Raw genomic sequence first — 27,598 nt, 5'->3', positions numbered from 1 at the left:
AGTCAGCATATGGAAGGCAATTATTTTGGCAGGTTAGGTCTGGGACACGAGAGGTGGTATTTGCATATGTTGTAAAGTAATTTTTAGATAAGTAATGTAATTCTTATACAGACTTAATGACATAGAAGGCAGATTCTGCTGGTTGCATGATGCCACTCTGGCTACCAGCTGCTAAACAGTGTTTGAAAATCATCTTACTGTACTCTTAGCTCATGTTTTCCTAAGAAAATAGTTGTCAGTGGGATGCCATATCACTGTGAGTGAGAGGTGAACACTGCTGCATTCTCTTGAATAATGCACACTGTGCCCTTGCTATAGCTGAGACGGGTCAGAGTTTCTCACAACCTGTCCTATAGCCTCAAACACTGTTTTTAGCCCTCATTCTTCTGCTTTTCTATGCCTTTCACTGTCTGTATCAGGAACGTGCTGCTCATAATACTGCTACAGTGCAGGTTGAAAATCATTCACTTGATAAAATAGTTTGTGGGCAGACGTTACAGCATGAGCTGGAAATACTCAGTATAATTCAGGCACTTCTGCCCACTGAAATCAACAGGAGTCAAGAACCTAGACATCTTTGTAGAGCTAAGATAGGCTTGTGGAATGTATGTGCCAACCTACAGAATAATCAGTGCTGGCACAGTGGCTGTCACCCACCAGTCACAAGACAGGACACTGTGGGTTGTGCTGGCTGACACTTCACCCCTGAAATTCTGCCCTGCTCCAAGAAGTTGCAGTTATACCTTTTACTCCCAGTGCTCCCAGATTTTGTTTCTCCTGATGACCCAAGATGATAAGATACTTGGGAATGCTGTCTGAAACTGCCTGCAAGAAGAGGGAAGAGGAATTAGGAGTCCTGATAGCATCCACCTTCTGGCTCATCCAGAGCTGCTGTGGCAGACTGATCCAGAGGAGTAGCATCAGTAGGATTTTTCTCTCCTACCACTCCCAAGTGACATGTGCAGCTTCAGTGAAAGAGGTTTTTGTGGTGAAACTGAACAACTGAATTCAGATTAAACTCCACTAACCTAAGCGGAGTGGTCGTATTTCTCATATAAATACAAGCTCCTGCAGGAGCGTGACAGAAATTGTTGAAAGACTTTTATAGTGCACAATGTTCTTGTTAAAAGTATGAATTTATGTCCTGCATGGTGTTTTTTGCACTACTGTGCTTTTTAGTGTTTAATTTTTTGGTTAATGTGAGTTGCCTCCTTAAGAACAGTTTGTGATGCTGTATTGTGTCTTTGAGACAAAGAGCAGTCTGTGGGCTATTTTGCTCTTGGACCCAGCGAGTAAAAGGCTCTGCTTGTCTAAGCACCAGGAAAGGTCAAACACAGACTTCCAGAAAGCAACCAACAACTTCAGAAAACACAGGATTCGAGTTTGCATGAGACTAGATACAACAGGGTGTCCACAGCAAGGTACTGAACCCCTTCACCTCATATCAAACATCTTACTGCTTGGCCTCCCACCCCGCTCGGGATTTTGTACCGGATCCCAAACTCTTTGGAATAAAAAGCACTTCTCACTATGTGTTTGTGTACAATGGGCCCCGGACTTGTTCGAATACTCTCTTGAGACTTTCTTTGCTGGGCTCCATGAGCAAATTTTATATTTTTATGCTTTGTGTGACTAGTGGAGCGCTGCCGACTTTGCGCTGCAAACTCACGATTACTCCCGAGTTGTTCAACGGCCCAAACTACAACCCAGTCATTTTGTGGTGGAAAACGAAGTACTTTACACACGTATTTTGTGGAGCTGACACCCTCTTAGGTTATCAAGGGTTTGACCTTGGAGAGGCAGCACTCTGAAGATGTGAGACAGCACGTAGGCAGCCTGCTGAAAAAAGTTATGTCCCCACCAAGGAGGGACAGTTTGACCAATCACGTCATATGTATATGTATATGTATATGTATATGTATATGTATATGTATATGTATATGTATATGTATATGTATATGTATATGTATATGTATATGTATATGTATATGTATATGTATATGATGTATATGTATATGTATATGTATATGTATATGTATATGTGTATATAAGTAGCAATAGCTGGTAATAAAGACTTGCTGATGCTTGCACCACCGGCCCCATATTTTTCCATCCATTTTGCATGATAACGTACACACAGCTGCTCTCTCTCCGTAGCCCAGCAGCAGCACCGATGCGGGGAAGACCAGGCCGTGTAAATTCCATGCACCGACTGCGCGTGGAACCAGCCTAACCTCCGGAGCTGCGCCACACCCCTCACCAAGGCCGCGTTACCTCAGCGCTGCCTCCGTGAGGCAGGGAGGGAGCGCTTCCCTCCGCCTCCTTCCCGCCCACCGAGGAATCGCGGGCTCTGTTCGATCCCACCCCAGCAGCGACCTCTCGGGGCGGCGGCGGCTGTGCCGGTTGGGGAACGGCCTGTGCCGGCGGCACTGGTCCCGCCCTTCCCCTCCCCTCCCTCCGGTTTGGCCTTCTCCGGCTCTCCGGCGCTTCCGCAGGGCAAGGCTGCCCGGGCGGCGGCCTCCTGGAGGACCAGAGCTCTGAGCAGCGATGTCGGAGGAGAGCAGAAGCGATGATTTCCCTTCCTCGCCCTCCCTGGGCAGGGAGCGCGGCCGTTTCTCGCTTCCTTCCACTTCTCGCAACGGCGCCGTCCGCGACCGTGATTCCCGGTGCCTCCTGAGCCCCCGACCCCCATCGGCCTCCGAGGAGGAGGAGGAGGAGGAGGAGCCGGAGACGGCGGGCGAGAAACGCGGGAGGCCAGAGACCGCCGAAGAAGCCGGCGATGAGAGCAGCAGGAGGGTGATCCGGAACCGATACCGGGAGCTCATCTACAGCGTGCAGCGTAAGTCCGGGGTGCGGCTCCCCTCAGGGGCCCGGTCCGGTTCGGTCCGGCGTGGAAGGCCGAGTTCCTGGGGCTGTGTTCGGCTCCGCGGCGGGGAGCGCCTTTCCACCCCTGGAGATGCCTCTTAGTGCAGCCGAGCAGCCGTGCTTGGATGTCCTGTTTGAGGAACTTCTTGAAGCTTTCCTGGCAGTTCCTTGGACTGCTGAAATTTTGGGCCTGTGGCTAGGTCGGGATTGCTCTCCCAGGAAGCATTTGTATGCTCCAGGGTAGGGAGGTTCTGAGGGATTTACCGGCATGTAACGTGTGTGGCTGCACCCGAGGCAGGGGGATAATCAGCTTTAGACCTGGAGGTATAATAAAAGCTTAATTTTGCTTTCCTGCTGATGGAGCTTTAATTTGAAACTGCAGGTACCTGCCTGGACCAGACAGTTATTCTTTGGCTTTCCAGAAAGTGCCATAGGACATTTTTAGCATCTCTCTAAGACAGGTCTGTCAGCGCTGCTCCTGGGTGTGTTTGGAGCGTGCTGTTGTTCTCATGAAAGCCTAACAATACTTTAAGTTCTGCCAAATTTAGCAGCCTGTGGTGGTGTTTTTTTCCCTGCATACTTGCTGAATTTGTAGGGTTGTTTAACCAGAGACTTCAATGCAGTTTATGCATGATCCAGCCGGTGTTTCTGCAGAAAAGCAGTGGTATGTCAGCCCATTGAGTGCAGTGCTTGTCCTTGAGAATAGTGCTTTGAGTGGCTGTTCAGAGATGAGCATCTGTGTTTGACATGGTGATCTTCAGAAATCATCAAGGATGCTCTTTTCCTTTTTCCTTTCTTCTTTTTCCTTTCTTCTTTTTCCTTTCTTCTTTTTCCTTTCTTCTTTTTCCTTTCTTCTTTTTCCTTTCTTCTTTTTCCTTTCTTCTTTTTCCTTTCTTCTTTTTCCTTTCTTCTTTTTCCTTTCTTCTTTTTCCTTTCTTCTTTTTCCTTTCTCCTTTTTCCTTTTTCCTTTTTCCTTTTTTCTTTTTCCTTTTTTCTTTTTCCTTTTTTCTTTTTCCTTTCCCCTTTTCCCTTTTTCCTTTTTTTTTTTAATGAAAATTTTCAGTAACTTCCCTGTCAAAGAACAATGGTACCAGGCAGTTGCTTTGACACAGACATACATATTTTACTTGGACCCACCAAGAATCTACAGCCTTCTATCATAAATTTAACTGTGTAAATTCTACTCCCTTGAAGTAAATGGGAAATTAGTACTTCAAACCGAGTTAATGCATAAGCATGAATAAAAGTGGAGCCTATGTAGTCTTGCAATTAATGTACTGTAACTATATTCTGTATTTTTGTGTCTATGATGGGCTATGAAGCAGTTAGTTTTAAGGGGTATGTATGTATTTCTCGATGCTTATATGTCTAAGTAACAAATTTCATTTCTGTCCCTTTCCTCAGAAAATCGTGAGGATATGCTGAGTTCAAAAAGCAACAGACTGACAGAAGCTTTGGAAGAAGCCAATAAACTGTTTAGTGGAGGTAAGACAAATTCTGTTGTCTTTATGAGAAGTGTTTGCTTGACACTTGGTCAAGCTTGAGGTGATGATGCCTTACTAACAAAAATGGGCAAGAAAATGAAGTTGAGGTCCAAGTACTTTCTTGGAATGACTAAAGTATAACTTGAAATAGAGTGGTTTAGTTGAAGATGGATTGTTTGAATAAGTTGATGTGAGAATAAATATAACTACTTCAGTGTTTATTTGCTCTTAGAAATACTTCTTGCTTTATCCTGACTCTGTAGAACAATGTGTTTCAGTAGTACATTTAAAAGATTCAAGTGTAGAGGGGTTCTTTTCACTTGGAGAGATGGGAAAACCTGTCAAAAAAAAAGGTACTTTGTTGTTTAAGATAAGGTGTTATTTTTTCCATGCCTGCCTTTGTCAGTGTCATCTTTTCCTTTGCTCTCTGTTTTTAAACTGCAAATATTATTAGGATTACATAAATAATTGTGTTTAGAGGCCATTGCAACAAGATGATTTATAAAGCTCTATGTCCAGGGTAGCCTCTATACTGACTTCTATTGTAATATTTTTGATAATCTCATATTATTAACATGGGATCTCTCCTGTGTCAGTTTCCCGTGCACGAGAGGCTGCCCTGGATGCCCAGTTCCTTGTGATTGCATCAAATCTGGGAAAGGAGAAGGCCAATGAGCTACGCTCTGAGATGACAGCATTTGATTCACTGGCATTTGCAGAAGACTTGGTGAGTTCTGGACTTGAATTTGCCAGCAGTTTTGCTTGAATCTTGCCCTCTTTGTTACAGAATCATAACATAAAAGCCTCAGATTATCAGTATGTGGCAGTTGTGATGGGATTTAATACTCTTATGAATATATTAGCTTTCAGGTTAGTGTGGTAAATTGTTTTAAAGTATGTATTGAGCATTTTCATTGTGCAGAGGGGAAAATCTAACTTAAAATGTAAACACCCTACCCAGAGCTGCACTTATCACAGTTCAGTCAGTTCATGCTCTTAAGGTAGTAGTCTTGTGCACTTTTTTCTACTCACTGTTTTGTAATTTCCCAGCAGCTTAGGAGTTTCTTTATCCTGTCCACTGCTTTACATGGTTTTGGGTGCAGCTCTCAAGTCCCTCTGTCACTGACATGAAATTGGACTTTGGATTATTTGCATGCTTTTAGAGTTGTCACATTTTGTCTCTTTGTACTTTGTTGTTTGTCTCTATGTCCTTTGTACTTTGTACTGGGTGGAAGAGTCAGTTCAGAAGAGCTGTGAACCAGAGTTTGTGCTTTCCCTTTCTCCTGCCCAGATTTTCTTTTATGTTACAGTAGATCAATAAGGATTCTGAGTCTTTGGTCAAGTCTAGAGATTTGCAGTGTAAAAACCCATCAAGTTCAATTGCTTTGTTGAACTTTTTCCTGGATTGCTAGATACAGTTTTTCCAGGATTGGTTGGGCCAAATAAGTTGTTTTATCATATTTGAGGAGATAAGCTTCCTGGAAGTGTGTGGTGTTCAGAACCTGAGAGACATCTTAGCTTTATAGTGCAATTCAGGTAATGCTTTGCTACTTCATACATCACTGAAATCCTATTGGAATATAGTTTTATTTACCAATAGCTGTTTTTTGGGATTTTTTTTCCTTGCTGAACACAAATCTGTATGGCAGTGTTTTTCTGTTTTCAGTGGCTTCAGGGAAGTCAAGGTTCTTATGCAGTGATACTAAATATTAATCTAGCAGGATACCAGAATACACCTTAGTAGAGTATTTCACCATGAATGTATCTACTGATTGTACTCTTCAGTGAATTTCATTGCAGCTTTTTCTCTTTTGTAGCTGACCTTCATGGGTATAAATCGAACTGAAGAAAATGACAGTGATGCTGAGAGCACTACAGGTGGCTATTTACCAAGTAATGCCTGGCATAAACTGGGAGAAGAAACAGAAAAGTACTTTAGAAGAGCACCTTCTTTTCACTATATGTAAGTTTATATAAGAAAATGGTGCATACTGCTGCACAGGCTAATGCCCTTAATTGATTCTTTATTGCTCTGGACTTGAATAGAGGTTATTCTGAGGTCACAGAGAGTCAACAAGAACTTGTTTGCACTCTGTGTTCTTACAGTACAATGAAATCCTTGTCTCCAAAGTATTTTGTAATATTTCTCTTTTTTGTTTTGATTTGGCTTGGCTGCAAGCTAGTATCATTTCTATCTAATAGAGACAGCAAGGTATTCTTGATGTACCTGTTTCAGACCAAAACCACTAGGAGTGATCCTCTTTCCTTTAAAAGCTGACTCTTGCCTCATCTTTCTCTCTTTGCACAAGCTGCAGCCAGAATCATGAATAGAGGAACCTTTCTTCTTTTTCTTTCCCAGACAGTTATGGAAAGCCAGTCCCTCAGGGTCTGTATCTTTTGCCTGGTGATTATACAATCATAGAGAGACCAACAGTTGTTTTTGTGTCTCTGTGTTAATGGCCTGGCTTATAGAATCTTGCTTTCTGGTGCTGCCTTCAGAAAAAAACACCTGATTACTGGCAAATGGCCTTACAAAGAACCAGAATCATCTCTGCCTGTGTGTAGGCAGCCCATTTTAGCTACTGTCAAATGACTCTTAGTCACTTGGCTTACAGACAATATTGCAATTTAAATCTCGTAAAGTCAGCCTACAGTAGCAGGATCTGGTTTGATTAAGTTATCAACAGTAGAGCTGATAGAATACTATTCATTTGTCTTTGCTTTTATAGATGTTCCATCCCCCAGTAAGTATCACTGTTAATTGTAAGAAAGCTGCTGAATATACCAACCTGGTCATACAATATCTGCTAGTTAATGTTGGAATTGATTCAAACTTAGGTTTGTGCTTTTAAGTTCTATGCTTAAAGCAATAAGTATGTTTTCCAATATTTTTGATAATCTTAAGAGAAAACTGTCAGCAAGAAAGACTCCTCATTAGCTACGTTTTGGCACTTTAAGTAATTGATGAGCTTCTTTTCATGGAGGATATGTGATTAGCAAGGTGTTAATATTGAATAATAAAGCTTAGTCCTCAGTTTAGGCAAGTAACTACTCATTTCTGACATTATTCTCTTGGAAAAGAAACTCCTGGGTTACTTTTCTTCATGGTCAGTCCATGACTTCAGAAATGGAGCAGTTGCAGCTCACTGCAGGCAGCGAAAAATGTGGTGCAGAATTGTTTGGTACCTACTGAACTAACTTGAATTGAGTCTCTCTCCTTTAGGCATCTAACTTGGTGGAGACTCAAGGCAACCAAAGTTAGGAGCCTAAGTTCCTTAAATAGTCAATGGAAAGAGGTAAGCACTTCAAGAAAGTGCCTGGATCTACCACGTGTGCTACACTCACGTTGTTTAATGAGAAACTTGGGATCTCCTCTTAGTCTGCTGAATGTTCTGTTAATTGACTATATTTTCAAAATTTGTATTTTTGTTCTGTTTTGTTTTTTTTAAAAATAAAAGCTTACCTCAAACCTCAACTTGCAGAAACTGAACAGTAGATCAAAGAGATAAATGTTGTATGGAGAGAGTCTTCAGGCAAAACAGTTCGTACTAAATTCAGATGGAAATATTGGTAGTTATGAACTGTTCTCTGTTTCATTTCTTCACTAGTTTTAAGAAAAGTAGGTTTTAAGTTTTTGGTTTGAAAAAAGCTAAGTGAATATTTGCATCAAGTTTTTTTACGTCCTCTGTGTAATTCTGGTATGAGGCTGCCACGTATATTGGGAGCAACTTTTGAGGATGGTGTTTAGAGAAAATTTTAAATATGATAGGCTTTATTTTTAGATGTCAGTTGTTACTTTGCACTTTTATCAGGAGATCAACCAGTCAGTGTATAGATTTCATAACCTACAATGTAAAATATTTTTCCATCTCTACATGTTCCTTTTATTTTGGTTAGGTTGGGATCTTTCAAGTCTGATCCTCCTGTACCAAGGCAACGGATTGAGAGGCAGAAAAAATCTGCAGGAGGAGAAGGAAAACGTGCAATGCCTGCTCAGGTTTGTGATGTGTTATTTTTATTAATGATTTGTGTGAAAGTGCCTGCAGCTTGCTTTATTTGTGAGGTGGTCAGAGGGAGAGTGGTGGTTAACAGGAGCAGCAAACAGCTTACTTAAAAAGTGAAATTGGTATTTGCTGATACTTGAAGGGCAATTTGGAGTACCCTGGTTTACAGTTGAACAAATGAACAAATCTGTAAAATCACAGTAATTGTGTCCTTTGACCATGTCCAGTGTTATGCCATGGTGTTTCTTACGCATAAACTGAGGTGCCTTTGCTGAGAAAAAGATATTAATGAATTACCCATCTATGCTTATTAATAAACCTCTTCACTAAACTCTCAGACTGTGTACTCCTAGGGTGTCATAGTTTTAGCCAGTAACCAGGTGACAAATGCTCTGTTATTCTTCTACCCTCCCAGGGGAAGAGAAAAAGAGAATAAAGGAGACAGACCTTCAGGCTGGAAAAAACCAACTAGAATAGGTTTAATGAAGTAGTAGTGATGATGATGATGAATAAAAATATATACAAATATGTAAAATGGAACCCACATTCCTCAGTTGGTAATCAATTCCCAAGCAGAAAAGTCCCAAATGGGACTTGGCAACCAAGCTGGTCCTATCTGTGGTTTATAGAGAAAAAATTACCTTTCATCTTAAGTGTTAATAAAAGGCCCTTTTCTGTAGTCTTGTCCTAAAACAGTAGCTAATCTGAGGTAAAAATATGTTTCTTTTTTGCAGTTAAAAAAAATGGAGGAGTCTCATCAGGAAGCTACAGAGAAAGAAGTAGAGAGGATCTTGGGACTGTTGCAAACTCATTTTAAAAATGATCGTAAGTATGATTCAAGTAAGCTTTTAAAGCATTGATTTGAGAAAATAAACAATCTTCTACAGTTAAGAGTGTCTAACCTGTAGATACAAAATTAGGTGGAGTTTGAAAGTAGAAATCTTTATGTTGAAGGAGATACACAGACCACTTAGCAGTTGCTGTTTGATTGCAAAATAAATCCTTTTATACTCTCTTCCTAGAGCTGTTTTTGAGCCGGCAGTGGAAGAGTCACTGCATATGTGGGTGCCTATGGCAAAAAGGGAAAAAACCCATTCTCTAGAAACTTTGTTTCTTTCTGCAGGCAGCTGGGAATTGGCTTTGTAACTAAATTGAGATAAACATTCAGTTAGCTTTCAAAAGGAGTACTGGCTTGCTTACCCATGTGTGTTTGTTTATATTAGTTCTGTGTATGCCACCTGTTTGGTTTTTTTAACAAACGCGTTTTTGCATCTCTAGCTGATACACCCATTTCCTTCTTCGATCTTGTGATCGATCCAAACTCTTTTGCACGCACAGTGGAAAACATTTTTCACGTGTCCTTCATCATAAGGGTAAGGCATGAGGTGTTCTTGAAGTCTTTTTTTGAATATTAGAATTATGTAGAATTAATTATGGTGCTTTTATGGCTTCAGTCTGGATAGATTTGGGCTTAAATATTAGGAACTTAAATCAGTTTTATACAAATGGTCTATGATATTTTGATAATTGAATGAAAGAGAACAGCTGATAGACTAATTGTTAGCTTTTTCTACTACAATTTATCAATAAAACTGAAATTTTTTTGCTGTCAATACACTTTTCAAAAATGGATTCTAACTCACGTTATTAGAAGAGTAGTCAGGATAGAAGTTATTTAAGTTGTAGGAAAGTGTGTTTTTTTGGTTGTTTTTTTTTTTCAATGTGTAGATTTGCACTGCAAACTGCACTTGGTTTGTATAATAAAATCAATTTAGGAAAAGAAACTTACAAATATTTTTGACTAAATTCAGGTTCATAGTGAATAATGATGTCATCATGAAGGCTTAACTGAAGTGTATTTCGTGAAGAATAATGATTTTTAGTAAATCAATTTCAACTGTCCTATGTCAATTGCATTCTTTATGAATAAGTGCTATATTTAAGTAATTTTTTATATTTGGGATGACAGTTAAGGTTTTTTTATCAATATGTGGGCATCTGTTTCTGATTATGTAATATATTAATATGAAACATGAAATTATCCTAATTCCTAACATTTTAAATCCTACTGTCTTTTAGGATGGTTTTGCAAGATTAAAGCTGGATGGGGATAAGCTGCCAATAATAGGTAAAATCTAGTTTTGAAGGACTATAATTGTCTTCTGTTACTACATCAAAAATTAGCTGTATCTTATGCATTTACAAAATTTTAGGTATAGTCTTATCTGTAAGGGGAGAGTTTTGAGGATATGCAGGGAATGTAATTGAAGGCATGAAAAGATTTATGGGGAACTGAAAGGACTAAGTCTCTTTACCAAAATATGAAAAAAGGCCATTTACTGATCTATACAAATTCTATTAATAGAAGTAAAAGATTATTACCTTTTCTTTTAAGTGACATTTTGCTAGTTATTATATGAAGATTGTTATGCTTTGATGAGAGAAGATATTTTTGTGTGCAAATCTCCTTTGTCTGCCTGAACTGGGAGCTGCTGCAACTTGGAAACAGTTGAGAGGAACTGCTTGTGTATAAAGGTCTCTGGCTTTCATTCCCACCACAGGATTATCAGTGGGACTGAGACTTTTGGGGTGATTTCATAAAGGATTAAATACTTGGGCCCTCCTGGGACTCTGGTAAATGTTAAATTTTTAATTTTTTAGGAGACAGGACTAAAGAAATGCCATAAGAAGCAGGTACAGGCTGTTGACAGAGACTGGCTTAGTGGAGCACATATAATTTAGTTGCTTGTGTTAAAGTTTTTGTGTTCCTGGAGGAAACTGACTTCACAAGTGTACATACTGTGAAAACACTGTTATTTTGAACAGAGCCCTCAAAAGACAACGAGAGAAAGGTTGGGAACCATAGCGCTGGAGCACGGAACCAGGTTGTCCTATCTCTGAGCCATCGAGAATGGAAGGTATAACAGCACCTGATATTTTTAATAAACTTTCTTATAAGAGTAACAAATACATCTGAGAGCTATTCTGATGAGGATAGGTGTTCCTGCATATATGTAGCCAGAATTAATTCCAGAACAATCACAGATTTAGGGAATGATTTTAACTGCAAGAAAAATAAGACCTGAGATAGCAATTTCATCTTTGATCCTTGAAGCCTGGTCAGTTTAAGAGCTTTTAAGTTGTGCAGTGACTTGGCTTTACTGCTTTATATGAGGGCTGCATAACTATGGAATCTTTTTCTTTCCTTATATAAGATAACTTGCTTCCAGAGGGAAAGTTCTCTCTACAATTTCCTCACTGTTTGCAATAAATCTTAGACAAAAATTAGTTTTTATCACGTACAACTCTACTCCTTTGTTCCTCAGTCAGGATGTGCATAGGAAACAGTGGTTTTGAAGTAATGCTTTAGTATGAAAAACTTTATAACTTGACTGATGGTAACTACCATTAAATTGAAATAGTTCAGCTCTTGTAACATACATACTCTTGTCATCTCTAACCAGGAGATCGTGGAAAGATATGAAATAACAGAACCCATGATTAGCCCTCCTTATGACAGAAAGGAAGATGAAATGGAGATAACTTAATTATTCCAGTAAGTTTTAATGAATCAAACTAAGGATGCATGAGTTTGTTACATGTGGAAGAACTGCAAGGAAACTATTTGTGACTTACACAGTTACCCTGCTTATAGTTTTTCTACACTTATAACTGGAACATTTTTATATTTTTGATCTCTTTATGGAACATAATGTCATCTAGTCTTCCATGCAGCAGTGATGGTCAGTTATGTGAAACAGTTGTTAATTTTTTGAACTTTAACTCAAAATGCAATGCTGTGAAGGATCATAGCTTAGTTTTTGTATGGGTTTTTTTAATCTACTGACAGCTGATATTTTTTATGGAGAAGTCTGAAGAAGGGCTTAGGGAAGCAGGGAGGGAAGACAGACTGATTCCCTCTAAAATCCTTTACATGACAGGATTGAAATCTTTTATTGTCATGGTTACTTGCTAAATTCCAAGTCTTAATGGATTTTGTCTTATATTAACCCTTTTATCAGTCTTACTGTCCTCTTTTTTTTCTTTTCCTCTAGGTGCCTTAAAGGAAGTATTTTAACTATGTCCTTCAAAAGAGTTTTTATATGTATATGTTGTAAAATTAAATTTATTTTTATTTGAATATCTTACCACTTTGTATAAGCTGTCTTGTTACCTGTCCCAACGTTGTTACTATGTATTTTATTTATTACCAATTGTTTACTATTTATATAAAGTTTACAGACAAACTTCCACCAAGGGAAATGCTAAGGCCCCTCCTTTCATCTCCTCTTTCTGCAGTAGCCTCCTGCAAGTGGAATTTGCATGGTTAACCATCTCTACTGTGATAATCTTATCAAAATGATCTTGGGTGCTGCAGGAGAAACTGATACTGTCTTTCTGTTCTTATTGCTCTGGAAATCAAGGTGTGAGTTTGGAAATGTGGTGCAGGGAGGAATTACTCCTTCCTTTGGATTTTTAACTTAGGCAGGACAACTATCTTAGGCGATAACATAATTTTTAAAAAAATAAATAAAGTGTAACTCTGTCACCAGAACCTGCTCTTCGGGGGAACCACTGCCTGGAGTTTTTAGGGATATTTCCCTGTTTGGTCAGGGAAATCTACCAAGGGCACCACCAGTGATGTTCGAGCGTTTTTCTGGGGGCCGCTGAAACACAGCCAGGCTCCCAGGACGTGCGACAGCGCACTTTGATCCTTTTTTATCATCTACAAGACGACGGAGAACCCTTGTGTTCACGCAAACCCAGCAAACAAAGGGACCCGGGGCTCGGCCGCTGCCCCTGAGGGGCTGCCGCTTCCATCGGGCGGGGCGCTGCGGAGCCGGGGCGCTGCAGGCAGCGGGGTTAGCGGGCGCCATGCCTGCCGCCGTGGTGGAGTACAAGGGCTGGAAGGAAGGCTACCGCTGCGGCTACTGCGCCTCGGATCGGGGGAAAGTCTCCGCTGGTAAGCGGGAGGCGGTGGGATGGGATAAAAACTGCCCGGGGGATTCCGCGACGGGAGCCGCGCCCGGGGGCGGGGGAGGCGGCTACCCTCACTAAAGATGGCGGCAGGGAGTGAGGGAATGGAAAAGCTGCCCGGGAAAAAGATGGAGGGATCGGGGTTTCCTGTGTGCGCTGCCCGTAGTAAAGATGGCGGCGTCGGCGGCCGTTGTTTCCGGGAGTCCCGGTGTGCTCTGTGGGGCGGCGGGTAGGGTGCTGTCCTGAGCTGGGAGAGTGGGTCACGGCGGGAGATGGCGGCGGCCGGCAGTTCTCCCAGCATCGTGGAGTACTTCGGCGGAGAGGATGGATACCGCTGCGGCTACTGCAAGAACGACACCGGCAACCTCTCCCACGGTGCGGCCCGAGGGGCAGGGCGGGCTGTAAGGCTGTAGCCGGCAGCGGGCCGGGCCGCGCCGGTGCTACGGGAGGCTGAGGGAGGCCCTGGAAGGGTGGGGGAAGGCGGAGGTTTGAAGGCGGCAGCTCCCGGAGCTTCCCGCGGGTGTTGTCCCGCCGGTACTCGGGGTTTGCGGGGAGCGGGGCCGGCAGCAGCCGAGACGGCGGCGGAGAGGGCCCGGCGGCCTCCCCGTGGAGGCCGTGGGGTCAGGGGGAAGCCGCGCGTGATGGTGGTGGGGTGGGAATGCTTCTCCGGTCTGAGGGCAAAGCCTCAAAAATAACGGGGAAGCTTCGTAAGGGTGAAGTGGTTTAATTATGGTTACCCGAATAGCCGCACCCTGAGGAAAGATGCTGCCGGAACGGGCAGTGGTGGAGTCACCATCCCTGGAGATTTAAAAAAAAAAAAATAAAAAAATCTGTGGACATAGCTCTGGTGGTGGTGTTGATGATTGGATGTGATGAATCTTGGAGGACTTTCCCAACTTTAATGATTCACACGGAGCTCTCTCCTCGTCCAGTTACACAGCTGAGGTGCAAGTGCCCTGCCCCAGCCTCCCCCTCCAGCCCCAGCCTGGGTTAACCCCAGATAAGAGCGTTATCTGTCCTGGTGCCCTGGATCTAAAGCTGTGTCTGGACAAGTTTCACCTCAGAAGAGTGTGTTGTCCTCCCTGGGGAAGAGGGGACTGTCCCTGGACTCTGGGGACACCTGGGCAGTGGCTGAAGGATCCCTGGGAATGGTCAGTTGTCAGCTTTAGAACCTCTTGGGAGAGTCCTGGGTCCAGTGGTTTGGGCTCAGTTTAAAGAAATTAAGGAGCAATTTTGTGCTGTTTTGTTGGTGTGTCTCTGGGGAAGATGGCAAGCAGAGAGGAAAACTTTTAACTTGTACAGTCAGAGCAATGCAGTTGGTTGCATCCCAAGATTTGTGTTGACTTTTTAATTTTATTTTATTTTTTTACACTAATGTGGTGTTGTAATTGATAATTTACGAATATGCCCCATCCTTGAAAGACATCTCTTTGAAAGTTGCCATTAGCTTTTCAGATTTACAGTCATATTTCTCCAGAACCTGCTGTATTTTAATATTTTCAAGCATAACTGTGGTCAGTCAAGTGTATTGCTGTATTTATTTCAGGTATGTGGGCACATTCGATGACAGTTCAAGATTATCAGGATCTCATAGACAGAGGATGGCGAAGGTAAAATTAAAAAGAGAATTACAAAGCTGTATTGTCAGTTTAGATAAACTTTAGGAGCCAGATTCAAAATTTAGGTCTGTGAAAACAGTTAACTTGTTTCCATAAGGAACTGAAATGGAAGTATTTGTCTAATGCTCTGTGACTTTTTTTCCTAACATGACACTATTGAACAGGAAAATAATTGGTTATTTTATGATAATATTTTAGAATAGCGGCAAAAAGCTGAAGAGTTTGCTTCTTGACTTCCGTAATATGCAATACATTTATGTTATTTTAACAAGGTTAGTCTTATATTTATTTTGTAGTGTAAGCAACAAAAAAATCAATACATTTTTATTCTTATTTTTAGAAGTGGAAAATATGTCTATAAGCCTATCATGAATCAAACATGTTGTCCTCAGTACACAATAAGGTAAGAAGCTCAAAACATACTTCTGTAAGTAATCTGACCACTTCATATATATTCAACCATTTGTGGTTACTGCTTTAAACACAGAATACTTGAAGACTTGATCTATTTTTAATGATACTTTGAATACTAAATAGATGTTGTTGAGATTGTTCTCTGGCTCACTGGCTGCAGGTGACCCAGTATCTCTGTGTGCCACAGGCACAGCTTTAGTAGCCCAAATAAATGAGGCAGTTGGTTGAATAGGTGTGAATAATTGTAGGTATGCTTTTCCAGCCTTACCAGTTGAGTATCAATGCTATGAGATGGGCAAGTGAAAAATTCTAGTGTATTAGCCCCCGTAGGAAAGATATTTTTTTATACAATGCTGGAGGTCTCCTTGGTACATTTTAGTGATTGTAATAATATACACACAAAAAGTGCTATAAAGGGTGATATTTTGCAGTACAAGGCAGTATAATTTTATGAACTAATTACTATTAACTAAAATCTAAAGTTAACTATTAAATATAATTTAATATTAAATTATATTAAATATAATTTAAGTGTTGATGAAATATTCAACTACTTAATACAGAAAAATTTAAGAAATAATTACAAAACATAGAGTAACTTCTTAAAGTGGTTCATTAGTATTTTTTTCTGAAGTAAATCTTTCACCAAATAAACAATACATTTTTTTTTTCTTTTTAAGGTGCCAAGCATTGCATTTTCAGACCTCTAAATCTCAAAAGAAGGTTCTGAAGAAAATGTTGAAATTTCTTTCCAAAGGAGATCTTTCGAAAGCAGCGAGTGAAGGTGAGAAATTCTTAGTGCTTAAAAACCATAACTGATATTTGAAAGAAGGATCAAATACCTGCTGGAGTGATCAGATGGCTAAAACCCTTTGATTTTTGTATGTAGACCCTTGAATAAAGGTCTGGCTTGGTTGTGTCTTTACAGTTTGTTTGGAACAAGAGCATTGTGTAGCACAGAGACCAAACTTGCTCTCTTGAGGACTGTGTTTCCTTAAAGTTTGCACATATCAGCTGATTTTCTCTTTCATCCCTGGGTTCATCTTACTTCCCAGATGGGTGCCATGGAGAATGGCAAGTGACAGTCTGGAAAGGACTAAGGAGGACAGTGGGTAGCAGAGAAGAGGTAGTGCAAGTGGGGAAATTTATCCCTATATATCCAACACCAAAACCAGATATTCTCAACTGTGATGGGACTGATTGGGTTGGTTCTGAATCATCATGATTTGCCTCTTTTGTATATGTGTGTGTTGGTATTTTTTGTCTTCTGTTTGTTTGAAGTTATAAGTTGGCTGCCTTAGTGGAGAAAATAAAACTCATAAATGACAACACTGCTCATGTAATTCATAAAGAAAACTTTCTGTTTCCAGACTATTGCAAACTGTCATGTTATGTGTTGGAAAGCAGCTATAAAATGGGAAAGAAGTTGCTTTAATATTAGTGTTAATTGTGCAAAGTGTGAGCAGCAGTGATAGAGAATGAACTTAACTCACGCAGTGTTTAATTATTCGCAGAAGAGCCTATGGATTCCCATATAGAAGATGCTGTTGTGTGTGATTTTGCATACAAAAGTGAGTCCTGTGTCAGTCAGTCTGAGCTGACTCCCCTGAGTGTGGATCACACAGAGAGGGTGGAAAATGAAGATAAGGACAGTAAAGAAATAAAAGAAGAGGTGAAAGAGCAGGAGGTGGAATCAGAGTCTCGTCAGATATGTGCAGATAGAGACACACCAGTCCCTGGAGAATCATCACATTCATCTAAAATTGTTCGTGCACTGCCCAAGCCAGGTAGGAAAATTTCTGGTAGCAATTGGAAAATTCTATCTTTATTTAATGTATTGTGTAGGACCATTTTGTCTTGCCTAATAATTCGGTATTTTTTTCTTTTTCTTCCCTATACTCTAACTGATTTATGGCATTATAATATATAAATTGAGAGGTGCTGTGTGTTACTTGTTTTCTTTGTTTTTCCTGAAAGTTGCTTTGATTTTTAATTATATATTTTTAAAATTTTTGTTCTTGAGAACTCCAGCTGATAGTTTTCTGTAAGCTATTTAGATTGCTGTCAGATAGGTCAATGTGATTGAACCTCATCAGACACTGGGACCACTTTCCTCTTTGGGATACTTGTGTCTGCAGAATAAGATGTACATCCAGCTTTCCCTTTTGTCTATAAGTTGTGGTGACTCAGGCTTTAGGTACCATTCTATACCTCATGCCAGACACAGCTTTGGCTGCAGGAGCACCAGTTACTGGGTCAGGTTAAGGCTTAACCTTGTGCAGCAGTAGGAGTAGCAGTTTAAGATCCCACAAAAATGTCCTATGTATTGTTTTTAAATTTATTAATTTCTGCAGGTCATCTTTTTATTACACATTTTGTATTTTCTACACCCTGTGAATACACCTGTGTGAATAAGTTATTTCAGGCTGTATTTCTGATGCTTTTGTAGACTATTTTCCAGAGACCTTACTGGCACTGGAAATACATTCTGTGTGTTACTGTGGTTTTTATTCCTTAGATTTAAAGGAAGTCGTGTAGATTTCTCTTGATTTGAAAAACAAACAAACAAAAAACCCAAGCAAAATATCAGACCCCAGGACCCTACAAAAACACACCTACCTTTGGTTTGCTATGAAGGACTTTTTTAATTGAGTTTTTTCATCTGTCGGAATCTTGCCTTGTTTTAGGTCTTGGATAACTTTAGATTAGAAAAGCAGTGTCAGCAAAGGATGTGAAATTATGAAAACTTGTAGTTATTTCTACTTATTTGAACTTTATATTATGGTTCTTTAGGGAAGTAGAAGTAGGTATGTACAAGAAATAAAGCAATTGCCTTATCTGTGTTGTTGGTGCATTTACACAGTGCTGCAGCTCTCATGTGCCAAAAACTGAAGGTAAATGCTTATTAATTTCTATAGTTTTGTGTGAAACTACATGGAATATTGGTAGCTTTTTAATTATAGTATTAACAGTATGATCACTTTTTCCAGTATGGAAGTTATTCCTCAGTCAAAGTTTTACACTGTAAAGTTTTCTGAAATTCTGCCTTTTGGGTTGAATTTGAACATAAGATCTCTACCCTAAAAAAGGGATAAGCTTATTGTCTGTAATTTTTTTTTTTTTTTTTTTTTTTTTTTTTTTTTTTTTTTTTTTTTTTTTTTGTGTAAGATGTTACGGTGCCTCTTGCTGTGGTGGTGAGAGCCTGGAATCTCCATCTCCTTGGAGCAGTGTTAAGCTTTTCATTTAGTGTCTTATGAGAGGGAAGACTCATGGCTGGTGGGTGCTCCCCTGCTTGATCATGCAAAGAGTTGGTGAGGTTCCCAGGGGGAAAAAGAAATACTGGAAACTTCTGATACCTGCAGAGTGCTGTGTGTTGCCTCTCCTATGTCTTCTTTCGTGTCCTGGCTTCATTCTTGTGGAACATGGGGGATTTCTAGAAGGAAGATGGTCAAGGGTGGATGGTTTATTGCCAGGATAATTTATCTGAGCAGCAACATGCACTGGAAGAGAAGGTAAAATTGCTGAGTTTGTGGTGCAGAGGTTGCAGATGGGGCATCCTTGTCTTACAGATCATGTTTCCAGTTTTGTGTAGTGTCTACTATGAATGGCCTCTTCAGAAAGATAGGGGGTATTTTTCTGAATTGCAATTAGCCCATACATGACAAATGTTAATTAAAATCCTGGTGAAGGCTGGATATTGGAGTTACTATGTGTGTTAGGACATTATACTAATTCCTAATTTCACTCACCTAATACATGTTGTGCCAGAATTTTTCAGAACTTCAGAGTACTTGTTTATTCACAAAGATTTTTGTCTTCTGTAGGTTGGCTAATTTCAGGTAGAATAGTGTTTTGTCCTTAATGGACACTCATTTTCATTGGATCAAGTTTTTATCATCTAAACAAGGAATTTTACCTCTAAACAAAAAGCACATTCTCAGAAACTCTTGATCACAAAACCAGTAATGCTGTTACACGCTCCTGGAAAACCTGTCCAGAATTTTTGATGACTCTGTTTTTATATTTTATAAAATGCAGTCAAAATTTCTATAGCCCCCTTTTAGTTTTTATAACTTTTCTATCATTTGTTGTGCAAATTTTCAAAACCCTCTTGTAAAGTAAATGAAAACTTTTTGTCTTCTGTAAACTTCATTTTGGAATCAAAGTAAGTGGGTGTTGACAGCAGATGGCAGTCGTGGGTAAAGATTAGGGGTGTAATGTTTTGAAAAAGGTGAGGTACGTCTTTGGTTGTGTTAATAACGTTGATGAAAACTTTAAACACTGCAAATAGGGACAAAGAAAGCTGGAAACATTGTTTGTACTCTGTTTCAGAGAAAGAGGGTTTACTTTTACAGAAGAGAAATATTCATTAGTGTGCTTCTTTCTTTTAGGAGGCTTTAAGTGAATTATAAGAGTGAGTCATAAATGCATCAGAAAACTTGTTTAATTAGTCTTTAAATTGTTTTATTTTAGGGTAGGTGGTGTCACAGGTCAAATTCAGTTTAAAATTTTCCAGATAGAGAGATGTTTAATTTTCATCTTGGAAAACACAGGCTTATTCCATAATAAGATTGTTTAATTGCATTTTATTCCTTTATAAACAAAGCAGGTCATTGTCCTAGAGGACTAATGAGCTGTTTCTGCACAGTTTCAGATAGAAAAGAAGGTTTGCTTATGTCTGTGTGCACATTCATTGTTTTAAGAACTTTTTCGTGCTAATTTAGAGCTTACAGAAGATACAAGACACAAAACAGATCCCAGTACAGGCAAAGTGCTCATTCTTCAAATGTATCACCAGTATTTTAAATAAACTCTTCCTGACTTGTTTGCCCATCCACAGGTCACATAGTATCTGTAATTTCTTCATAATATTTATCCTTTTCTGGTGAGTAATTTCAGCAGTATGAATGAACCAGATGCTCAGAAAACCTTAGCTGAGAGGTAAGACCACTCAATCATAAAACCTGCTGGTGCTGAAGAGTGCCCCAGTGGTATTTGCTCTGAGTTTCTAAGTCCCTGAGATGCTCTCAACATTTCAGCTGTTTGCAGGCTTCATGGAAAAAACAGATTGAGACTTTTCTGAGTTAGCCACAAAGAGTTTGCTACTTACTGGCCCCAGCAGTGCACTTACAGACTCTGTAAATTCTGTATGGTATGCACGTTAAAAAGAATATTTTAAGGCTTTGCTGATAATTAACAGTTTATGCCAGGATGAAGTGTTTTGGCAGTTTCTGTGATCTGTTTCTTGGTAAAGAAAGTTACAGGCACTGAGGGCTGCAGTTCCTTGTGGGTGAGATGACTCTAAACACATCAGTGATCTTTGTAACATCAGTGTCCTCACCATATCCACTAGGTGGGAGGTTACCACTGTTCCCATTGTCCATGGGAATGTTTGAAGCAGGGAGAGGACAATTCTGTGATTCTATGATTTTGGCTGATAAGTTACTGGTAAGAAGGAGCAGTAAAGAAAAATCTAACTACGTTTTCATAGGAGTTATGGGAAAACAACATTTCCATGTAATTTTCAGGCCTTTGAGAGAGTAAAGTGGGATAAGCTTTGTGTACTTAAGTGTACTTAAGTTTGGGCTTGGATTCTTCTTTATTTCTTATAAATTTTAACTGAGTCAGAAATGAGTCTTCTTACTAATGCTTCAAATGGAAGCATCTCACCATCCAGGGTACTTTACCATTTGAGAAGGTAAAAAAAGCCCTTCAAAAGTTGCCAGTGTGTCTTCTGCAAATACATGGATTTTGGGAGGAAGCTAATGGTGTAAAAGACTTCTTCAGCAGTTTGTCATATTTTTTACAGTCTTGCTTCTGTACAGCTTACATGACTGTATGTCCCTATATGGGAGTTGTTTGGGTTTTTTTCCACCCTTTATCTCTTTTTGAAATTTTTAGTATTATGGCTCTTTTTTGGCCCCCAACTCATCTACAGCTGCTTTACAAAGTAATAAAAATGCAGAATTAAGTTACTTTGTATGACATTAGTTGGCTGCTGATGTGATTTTGAGTACAGCTTTCCCTCTGTATGGAACTTGCAGCAGCAGCTGCTGAGCTGAGACAGGTATTCCTTGAAAATGGAATTGTTTTTTCCACCACTGTTTCCAGTGATGCAGCAGATTCAAACAGCTCTGACCCAGCTTCTGGTGGGTGTTCAGTTCCTTTTGTACCCTACATGGAATAGACAACAATGATGAACACATTCTGAAATGTTTGGAAAGTGTTTGGAAAATGTTTCTTGCTTTTTTTAATTTGTAATTTGCTTTTTTTTCCAAATTTGAATATATGGATTTACAATCAATATTGAATTAAAATCTTATTGTCTAGGGAAATTGCTACTTGTAAGTAGATTATTTGTTTGGTGACCATCCTCTCAGTGCATTTAGTGGGTAGGATGAGGACCAACAGCCTCTTTTTTATAATTGATGAAAATTCTTATTGTATTACGTTAGTGTCCTAAGCTTAGGAATTTGGACCCTTTGAATTTTTATTTGTGAATGTCTTTGGATTTGTATTGCTTTAAAATTGAATTTTTCTGCTAATGTGTACTGTTCCCCATGCTGATCTGCTTGTTTTCTATGTTTGACTTCTCTTTTAAGTAAATAACATTTCAGATAGTTGTGAATGGTTGATCTATTAGAGGTAAATTGATAAAAGTGAATCAATTAGTAAAAACATACAATCAGAATATAAGTTAAGAGAAAGATGTAAGCTAAAGTGGCCTTTTCCTCTTCTTTTGCATGACATTAGTGGTGTTGGCAGCATTTCTACACATGGCATCAGAATTTCAGGTGACAAAAAAATAAATTTTTTTTCTTTTTTGTGTATCTACTAGGAGGAGCCTTTTTGTGTAGCCACCTGGGTTTCTGAGATAGTAGAAACAATTCTCTATGAATTTGGCTTTGAGGTTTTGTAGTTTTGGTGTTTCTTCCAGTATTTCAAGCTGATCCTGTAGCTGTCTGAATACAACACCTCATCACACCGAGTCTTCAACAGGAATTTTTCTGTGTCTCTGAAAGAGGGATGTGGTGTCATGATTTATCAACAGACTTCTTTAAAGACGCGAAGTCTTTTCATTTTAATTATTAAATATAGGCTCTGGGGTAGAATCCTGGTCATGGTGTTTCTATATTAAAGTGCTGTAGAGGAAAACTCACTGCAACTGAACTTGGCATGGGGCATGGGTCTGTGAACGTGCAAGACCTTCTTCTGTTCGGACCACAGTCTGCAAGTAATGGTGATAGTAACTATTTCCTTTCAATGATTATGGAAGATCTGTTGCAAAATGTTGTGTTTGATTCTTTCCTTGTGCCCCTGTAGGGAAAGGGGCTGATCAGAGCAAACCACCCTGTCGAAAAGCAAAGGACATACGGAAAGAAAGGAAGCTGCAGAAACTCCTCCAGAAACAGCCGTGCACCTTGGAAGACCCTCAGCTTCAAGGAGGAGATCAGGTTTCCCTTTCACAAAACTCTAAATCTAAACCAAACCAACCCAAAACAGTTGAAGACTTAATTTTTGTCTCTTTACCTGATGATGCACCACACAAACTAGAGGTAATGTCTCGTTCACAGTTGTTGGAGGTAAATTAAGGAACAGTCTAGTTTAGGATGGTTTTTGACACTTGGGTGTTGCATGTCTGGGACTTTATGGAGTGGTTATGGATTAAATCTTGGAAATTGTGTGGTACTGTGTTGTCTATGGTGCAGCTGAGCTCTGTTTAACCACACGAGGGGACTCTTGCACTTGTAATCAGTCACAGCACAGACCAGCCCAGTTACCAGAATAACTTGTAAATTGATTTCATACAGTGTGACTTGAGAATTAAAGACTTGGACTTAACTGTGTGTTGAATGATGAGAGAGATTCAGTATTTAGCCCTGCAGTATATAAATACTTAAACTATCTGTACTAATGGATCTCGACAAGAAAGGAGCAATGGTTCATAAAATTAAACAGATAAGAAGATAGCTGCTCTTTATAAATGACATTGATATGTGCTGATCCCTTTGGAAGCTGTAAAAGTGATGGGAGAAAATTTTTTTTAATATACTGCTTGCCATTAAATCTATTAGCAGTATGGAGACAGTCATCTGGGAGACTTTTGGGCTTTCTAAGCCATAAAACAATGTTATTATAGTTTTCCAGCTTCCAGAAAAAACCTGAATATATGTATTTTCCTGGAGCTACTGTCATCAGTGATGAAGTTTAAATGTTTAATAGTCTTTTGGTCATTATTCAAAGAGGCAGTGACTATGAGTTAAAAGATTCACCCTGAATAACTGACAAGAAGCTGTGATCCATCTCACTGTGTCCTTCAGATTCCCCAATGAATTGTGTAACAGAAGTATCGTGGCTTTGTCTGAACATCTTCACTTATAAGATGCAGGGGGAATTGCAAGGAAAATAACCCCAGCAGTGTTTTCCCAGGGTGTTTTGTTTGTTTATTTGTTTTTTGTGAAACAGAACTAATGCTGTGAAAACAGAATCATACTGAAAATGTTTTTTGGATTGAGCATGTCTTTAAACATGCTTGGAAAGAAATGCACTGGTGCACATGTGGTAGTGCTCTTTTGTTTGGGGAGCAATCTGTTTTACTCAGAAAAATTTCTAATTGTAGATTAAACAAATAAAAAATTGGTTTTGTGTGTAAAGATGATGATGATGGGGAAGATGAATAATTTCCTGTAACAATTAAATGGGAATTGAATATGGAAACATTGTTTCTTCTTCCTCTTTCAATTTGAAAAATATCAAGAACTTATTCTGGGATTATTGCAAAAAAATTATAGTCTTTATCTAAAGAGCACAGATATGAGTCTTCCAAATGCATGGATCCTTCAAGTATTTTTTCAGTATAGTGCAAAATTACAAGAGATTTTAGAAGTACAGAAAATTTCTTTAAAACGTCCATCCGCCTACCATTTGTTGATGTTGTTTGCTGAAAACTATTTGTGTAGTTCTATAATTTGCATTCTGAAAAGCTGTGTTACTGTTATGAAAGCCTTCAATAGCTTAAGTTGAGCTGCAAATTTGGAAGACTATTGGCTAATATTAATTAAATTGTTAGAGCCCTCTTACAGGAAGTAAAATTTATATTGTGGTGTTTGTATATGTATAAATATATAGTTATTGAGTGATATTGTAATAATAAATGTGTTTAACTTCTTCTGAAGGTGAGGGTGGTGAGATCATCTCCACCAAGTTCACAGTTCAAAGCCACATTTCAGGAGTCTTACCAGGTCTATAAACGTTACCAGATGGTTATTCACAAGGACCCACCTGATAAACCAACTATAAATCAGGTCAGAAGGCCAAATGAATTCTATGCAAAGCTCAACTTCCCTTCCATTTTGTGTGTCTTGTTTCTTGAAGAAACAAATGTGGATTTTATATCCCCTGTATACTCAGGAGCATGTAAAATATCAAATAAAATCAACATCCTGAAAGTGCAAACCCTTATGATATCTCTTTGGTTTTGATTGCAGACAGAGGAGTTAAGGAAGATACATGGGGATGCTGTTGGGTAAGAGATGGAGAGGATAAGATTTATATAAGATACACATAAGATATCTGTATGAGTACAGATCCCATAAGAACTGAACCCAGCTGAGCACTTACCCTGATAATTAATCTCATTGGCTTCATTTTGAATGCTTCCATAAGGAGGACAAACATGATCAGGGCCAGCATGTGAATGGAGAACATAGTCACACATAAAATTATTGGCTTAAGGTTCAGAGAGGTTTTATAAACCTCTTTATTTTCAATTTAAGCCTTTCAAGAAGTAATCGATGCCCTACATCTACATTAAACATTGTTATTGTTTTTATTACTGACCAGTCAGTGTGTAATAATTAACTGCTAGACATCTGTCTAATACAGTAAAGACAAAAATCAGCTTGGAGAAAAAGTATATTTAGCAAGAATATATAAATACTAAACTTTGGCAACAAGTAATGTGCCATTGAAAAGAATACTCTTAAGAAGTCCTTGAGACCATGTAACGAAAATAAAATTTGTGGTTGATTTGTTAAATAACTTGTTCAAAAACCCAGGCTGAGTAAACTGATGCTTTGAAGTGTTCAATGTTACATAATTTTTTTCTTTAATGGAAGTATCAACAGCCAGTTTAAGCCTGGTGGTAACTGTAGGAGCCTTCCCCTTGTAGGAGGATTTTCCTGTTGCTGTGTTTAAAGTAGGAAACTGACTTCAGAGGCTTTGAAGTGGATAGGAGGAGATCTTTCACTAGCCTTACCTTCAGAAGCATATTACCTGATTATATGCACTCAAACCAGTATGCTTGTATCTCCCTTGCTCTGAAGGTGAGGTTAGTACCTGTCTCCTTTGAGGACCCCCAGTTCAAATCATCCTTCAACCAGTCAGCCAGTTTATTTGCCAAGTATCAGATGGCTATACACAAGGACACATCTTCTGAATGTGGCGAAAATGAGGTACAGTTCACTGCATGCACCTTTCCGAAAACATTTCTTTAAATGAGCAATTAAATGATGGGGAACGGTCTCTTACAGTCATCTGAAATATTAAAATATTTGGAGTTTTCATTTGGGAGGGAAAGCATTGTGGGTTTTAGCAAGCTGCTTTGGCAGGAATCAGCCCAGGGGAAACTGAGCTGAAGAGAGAGGGATTTTGCACCATCATAGTAGTGAGTAGAGCTGTTGTTTGTATGTCATTTGTAAGTCTCTGGAATTGAGTTTTCCACTGCTAATGAGATCATGGTATGGAAGTGCTCTTCTGCTGGCTAAAATATCTGCTTCAAAGCTGTTCAGTACCTTTCCCACAATTCCCTTGAATTTTTTGTCATCTTGCTTAATTTCACAGGTGAATGAGTGTGAAGGTTTTAAAAATCTCACTTTTATTCACATTTCATTGCTGAGCATACCTCTCAGCTGGAACTCATCTTTCTAATGCTACTGTGAAAAGCCATAAAATTTATTTCACTTTTGTTCTGTAAAATAATAGGGTTCATAACAGTAAGTAGAAGTTTCCACCCTTTTTATAATTACTGCCATCAATCAGGTTAAGTAGAATAAGGGGAAAAATGGAAACCTGCCAAGAAAGATGGAGCTAGTTACTAGTTTTTTCACAGGTACTACCTGGCCTGATTAGGGACTTGGATTTGTCTGCTATGAATCTATTTCAGCCCTAATGTTTAGCTACAGCATCCATTCCCTTCTGCTTTTAGTCTGAAAGTCTTGTTGCAGCAGAGAGGGTAAGGAGAACTCCATCAATTGATTCTTGGCTTCCCATTACAGTTGATTTATTTTTTAATGCAATCATTACATGATGAAGAAGCAAGGGCTGGAGCAGGATGGCTGCCTGGAGCTGGTTCTGAATAGCACTTAGCTCTCGGTTCAGCTCACCCCTGTTTGGGTCAGGGTGCATGGCTGGGTGCAGCCTTGGGTTTAATCACTCATGGAACTTGTTTGAGTCTAGGGAAGGAAAGCTTTTAATGATGCATTAAGGAGAGTTCCCTTTTTCACCTCCTTAAGGTGTAAAATCTTTTGTGAGAATTGCTGTTGAATAGGAGGAAAGTGGATTTCTCTGCATACTGCTAATGCTTTTATGGATTTTTATCCTTTATTTTTCCCTTGTAACTTGCTTTAAGTGTTTCTCTGCTCTGTCTTTATCTTTTCTCTCTGGCATCGTGTTTGTGTAGGCTCAGTATTATATTCCAGGGGAGACAGAAGACATTCTCAGAAGCTTCTAATGAATGTAAAAACTCAGTCTGGTGCTGATGGCTTTTAATTTAGGTCTTTCTTTAGCACTAGTGCATTATCTTGTGTGGCTAAGAAGGTCTTTTTATTCACAGTTTTTAGGCACTAAAGCTTTGTCACTTCAGTCAAAAGCATTTTGTATTTGATCCCTGCAGGAAGTAAACTGAAGAATGCTTTACACAGAATGTATTTTGATGTAGATTAGAAGCCTTTTTTCTTTTTTTTAATATTGAATCCCTGTGGTAGGAAAATTATCTGAGTCACTTTTAGGAAGAGAAGATACCAAGTAGGGTAAAAGTGATCCAAGTTGTTGAGAGGAAGGTTGGACTCGATGATCTCTGAGGTCCCTTCCAACCCAGCCTATTCTATGATTCTATGATTAAAATGCTATTTGAAAGACTTCAAATTTTTTTCTTCTTCCTCTTTTTCAAACTTTTTAATATCTCACACAGACATTATGGAGCCAAGCAGTTCTTTACGTAATGGTAGAATGAAAT

General features: G+C 39.2%; 2 protein-coding genes across 6 annotated transcripts in view; both read left to right on the top strand.

The window, feature by feature from the left end:
- The first annotated feature begins 2,330 nt into the window (after positions 1 to 2,330).
- On the top strand, positions 2,331 to 12,494 carry NSMCE4A (NSE4 homolog A, SMC5-SMC6 complex component). Its single transcript, XM_071749626.1, has 11 exons — positions 2,331 to 2,839; positions 4,270 to 4,350; positions 4,946 to 5,076; positions 6,167 to 6,312; positions 8,247 to 8,346; positions 9,088 to 9,178; positions 9,632 to 9,726; positions 10,433 to 10,481; positions 11,180 to 11,271; positions 11,818 to 11,909; positions 12,409 to 12,494. Exons 1-10 carry the CDS (start codon positions 2,548 to 2,550, stop codon positions 11,899 to 11,901), a joined length of 1,161 nt encoding a protein of 386 aa, XP_071605727.1. The 5' UTR covers positions 2,331 to 2,547; the 3' UTR covers positions 11,902 to 11,909; positions 12,409 to 12,494.
- Positions 12,495 to 13,170: 676 nt separating this feature from the next.
- Positions 13,171 to 27,598, top strand: part of ATE1 (arginyltransferase 1) — a 76,959-nt gene continuing 62,531 nt past the window's right edge. Inside the window, exons 1-8 of one of the 5 annotated variants that reach the window (XM_071749625.1) lie at positions 13,198 to 13,316; positions 14,263 to 14,481; positions 14,877 to 14,940; positions 15,290 to 15,352; positions 16,044 to 16,147; positions 16,878 to 17,150; positions 22,687 to 22,919; positions 24,540 to 24,668. In XM_071749625.1, coding sequence (XP_071605726.1) covers positions 14,879 to 14,940; positions 15,290 to 15,352; positions 16,044 to 16,147; positions 16,878 to 17,150; positions 22,687 to 22,919; positions 24,540 to 24,668 — 864 coding nt within the window. In that variant the 5' untranslated portion in view covers positions 13,198 to 13,316; positions 14,263 to 14,481; positions 14,877 to 14,878. Of the gene's footprint in view, positions 13,317 to 13,470; positions 13,706 to 14,262; positions 14,482 to 14,876; positions 14,941 to 15,289; positions 15,353 to 16,043; positions 16,148 to 16,877; positions 17,151 to 22,686; positions 22,920 to 24,539; positions 24,669 to 25,688; positions 25,818 to 27,598 lie in introns of those variants that run through there. The other 4 variants (XM_071749624.1, XM_071749623.1, XM_071749622.1 and 1 more) reach the window with 4 other exon arrangements.

Source organism: Heliangelus exortis, chromosome 7 (assembly GCF_036169615.1).
Source record: "Heliangelus exortis chromosome 7, bHelExo1.hap1, whole genome shotgun sequence".
Taxonomy (NCBI): Eukaryota; Metazoa; Chordata; class Aves; order Apodiformes; family Trochilidae; genus Heliangelus; species Heliangelus exortis.
The sequence above is the reverse complement of the archived record's forward strand: the minus strand, read 5'-3'. Positions and strand labels throughout refer to the sequence as shown.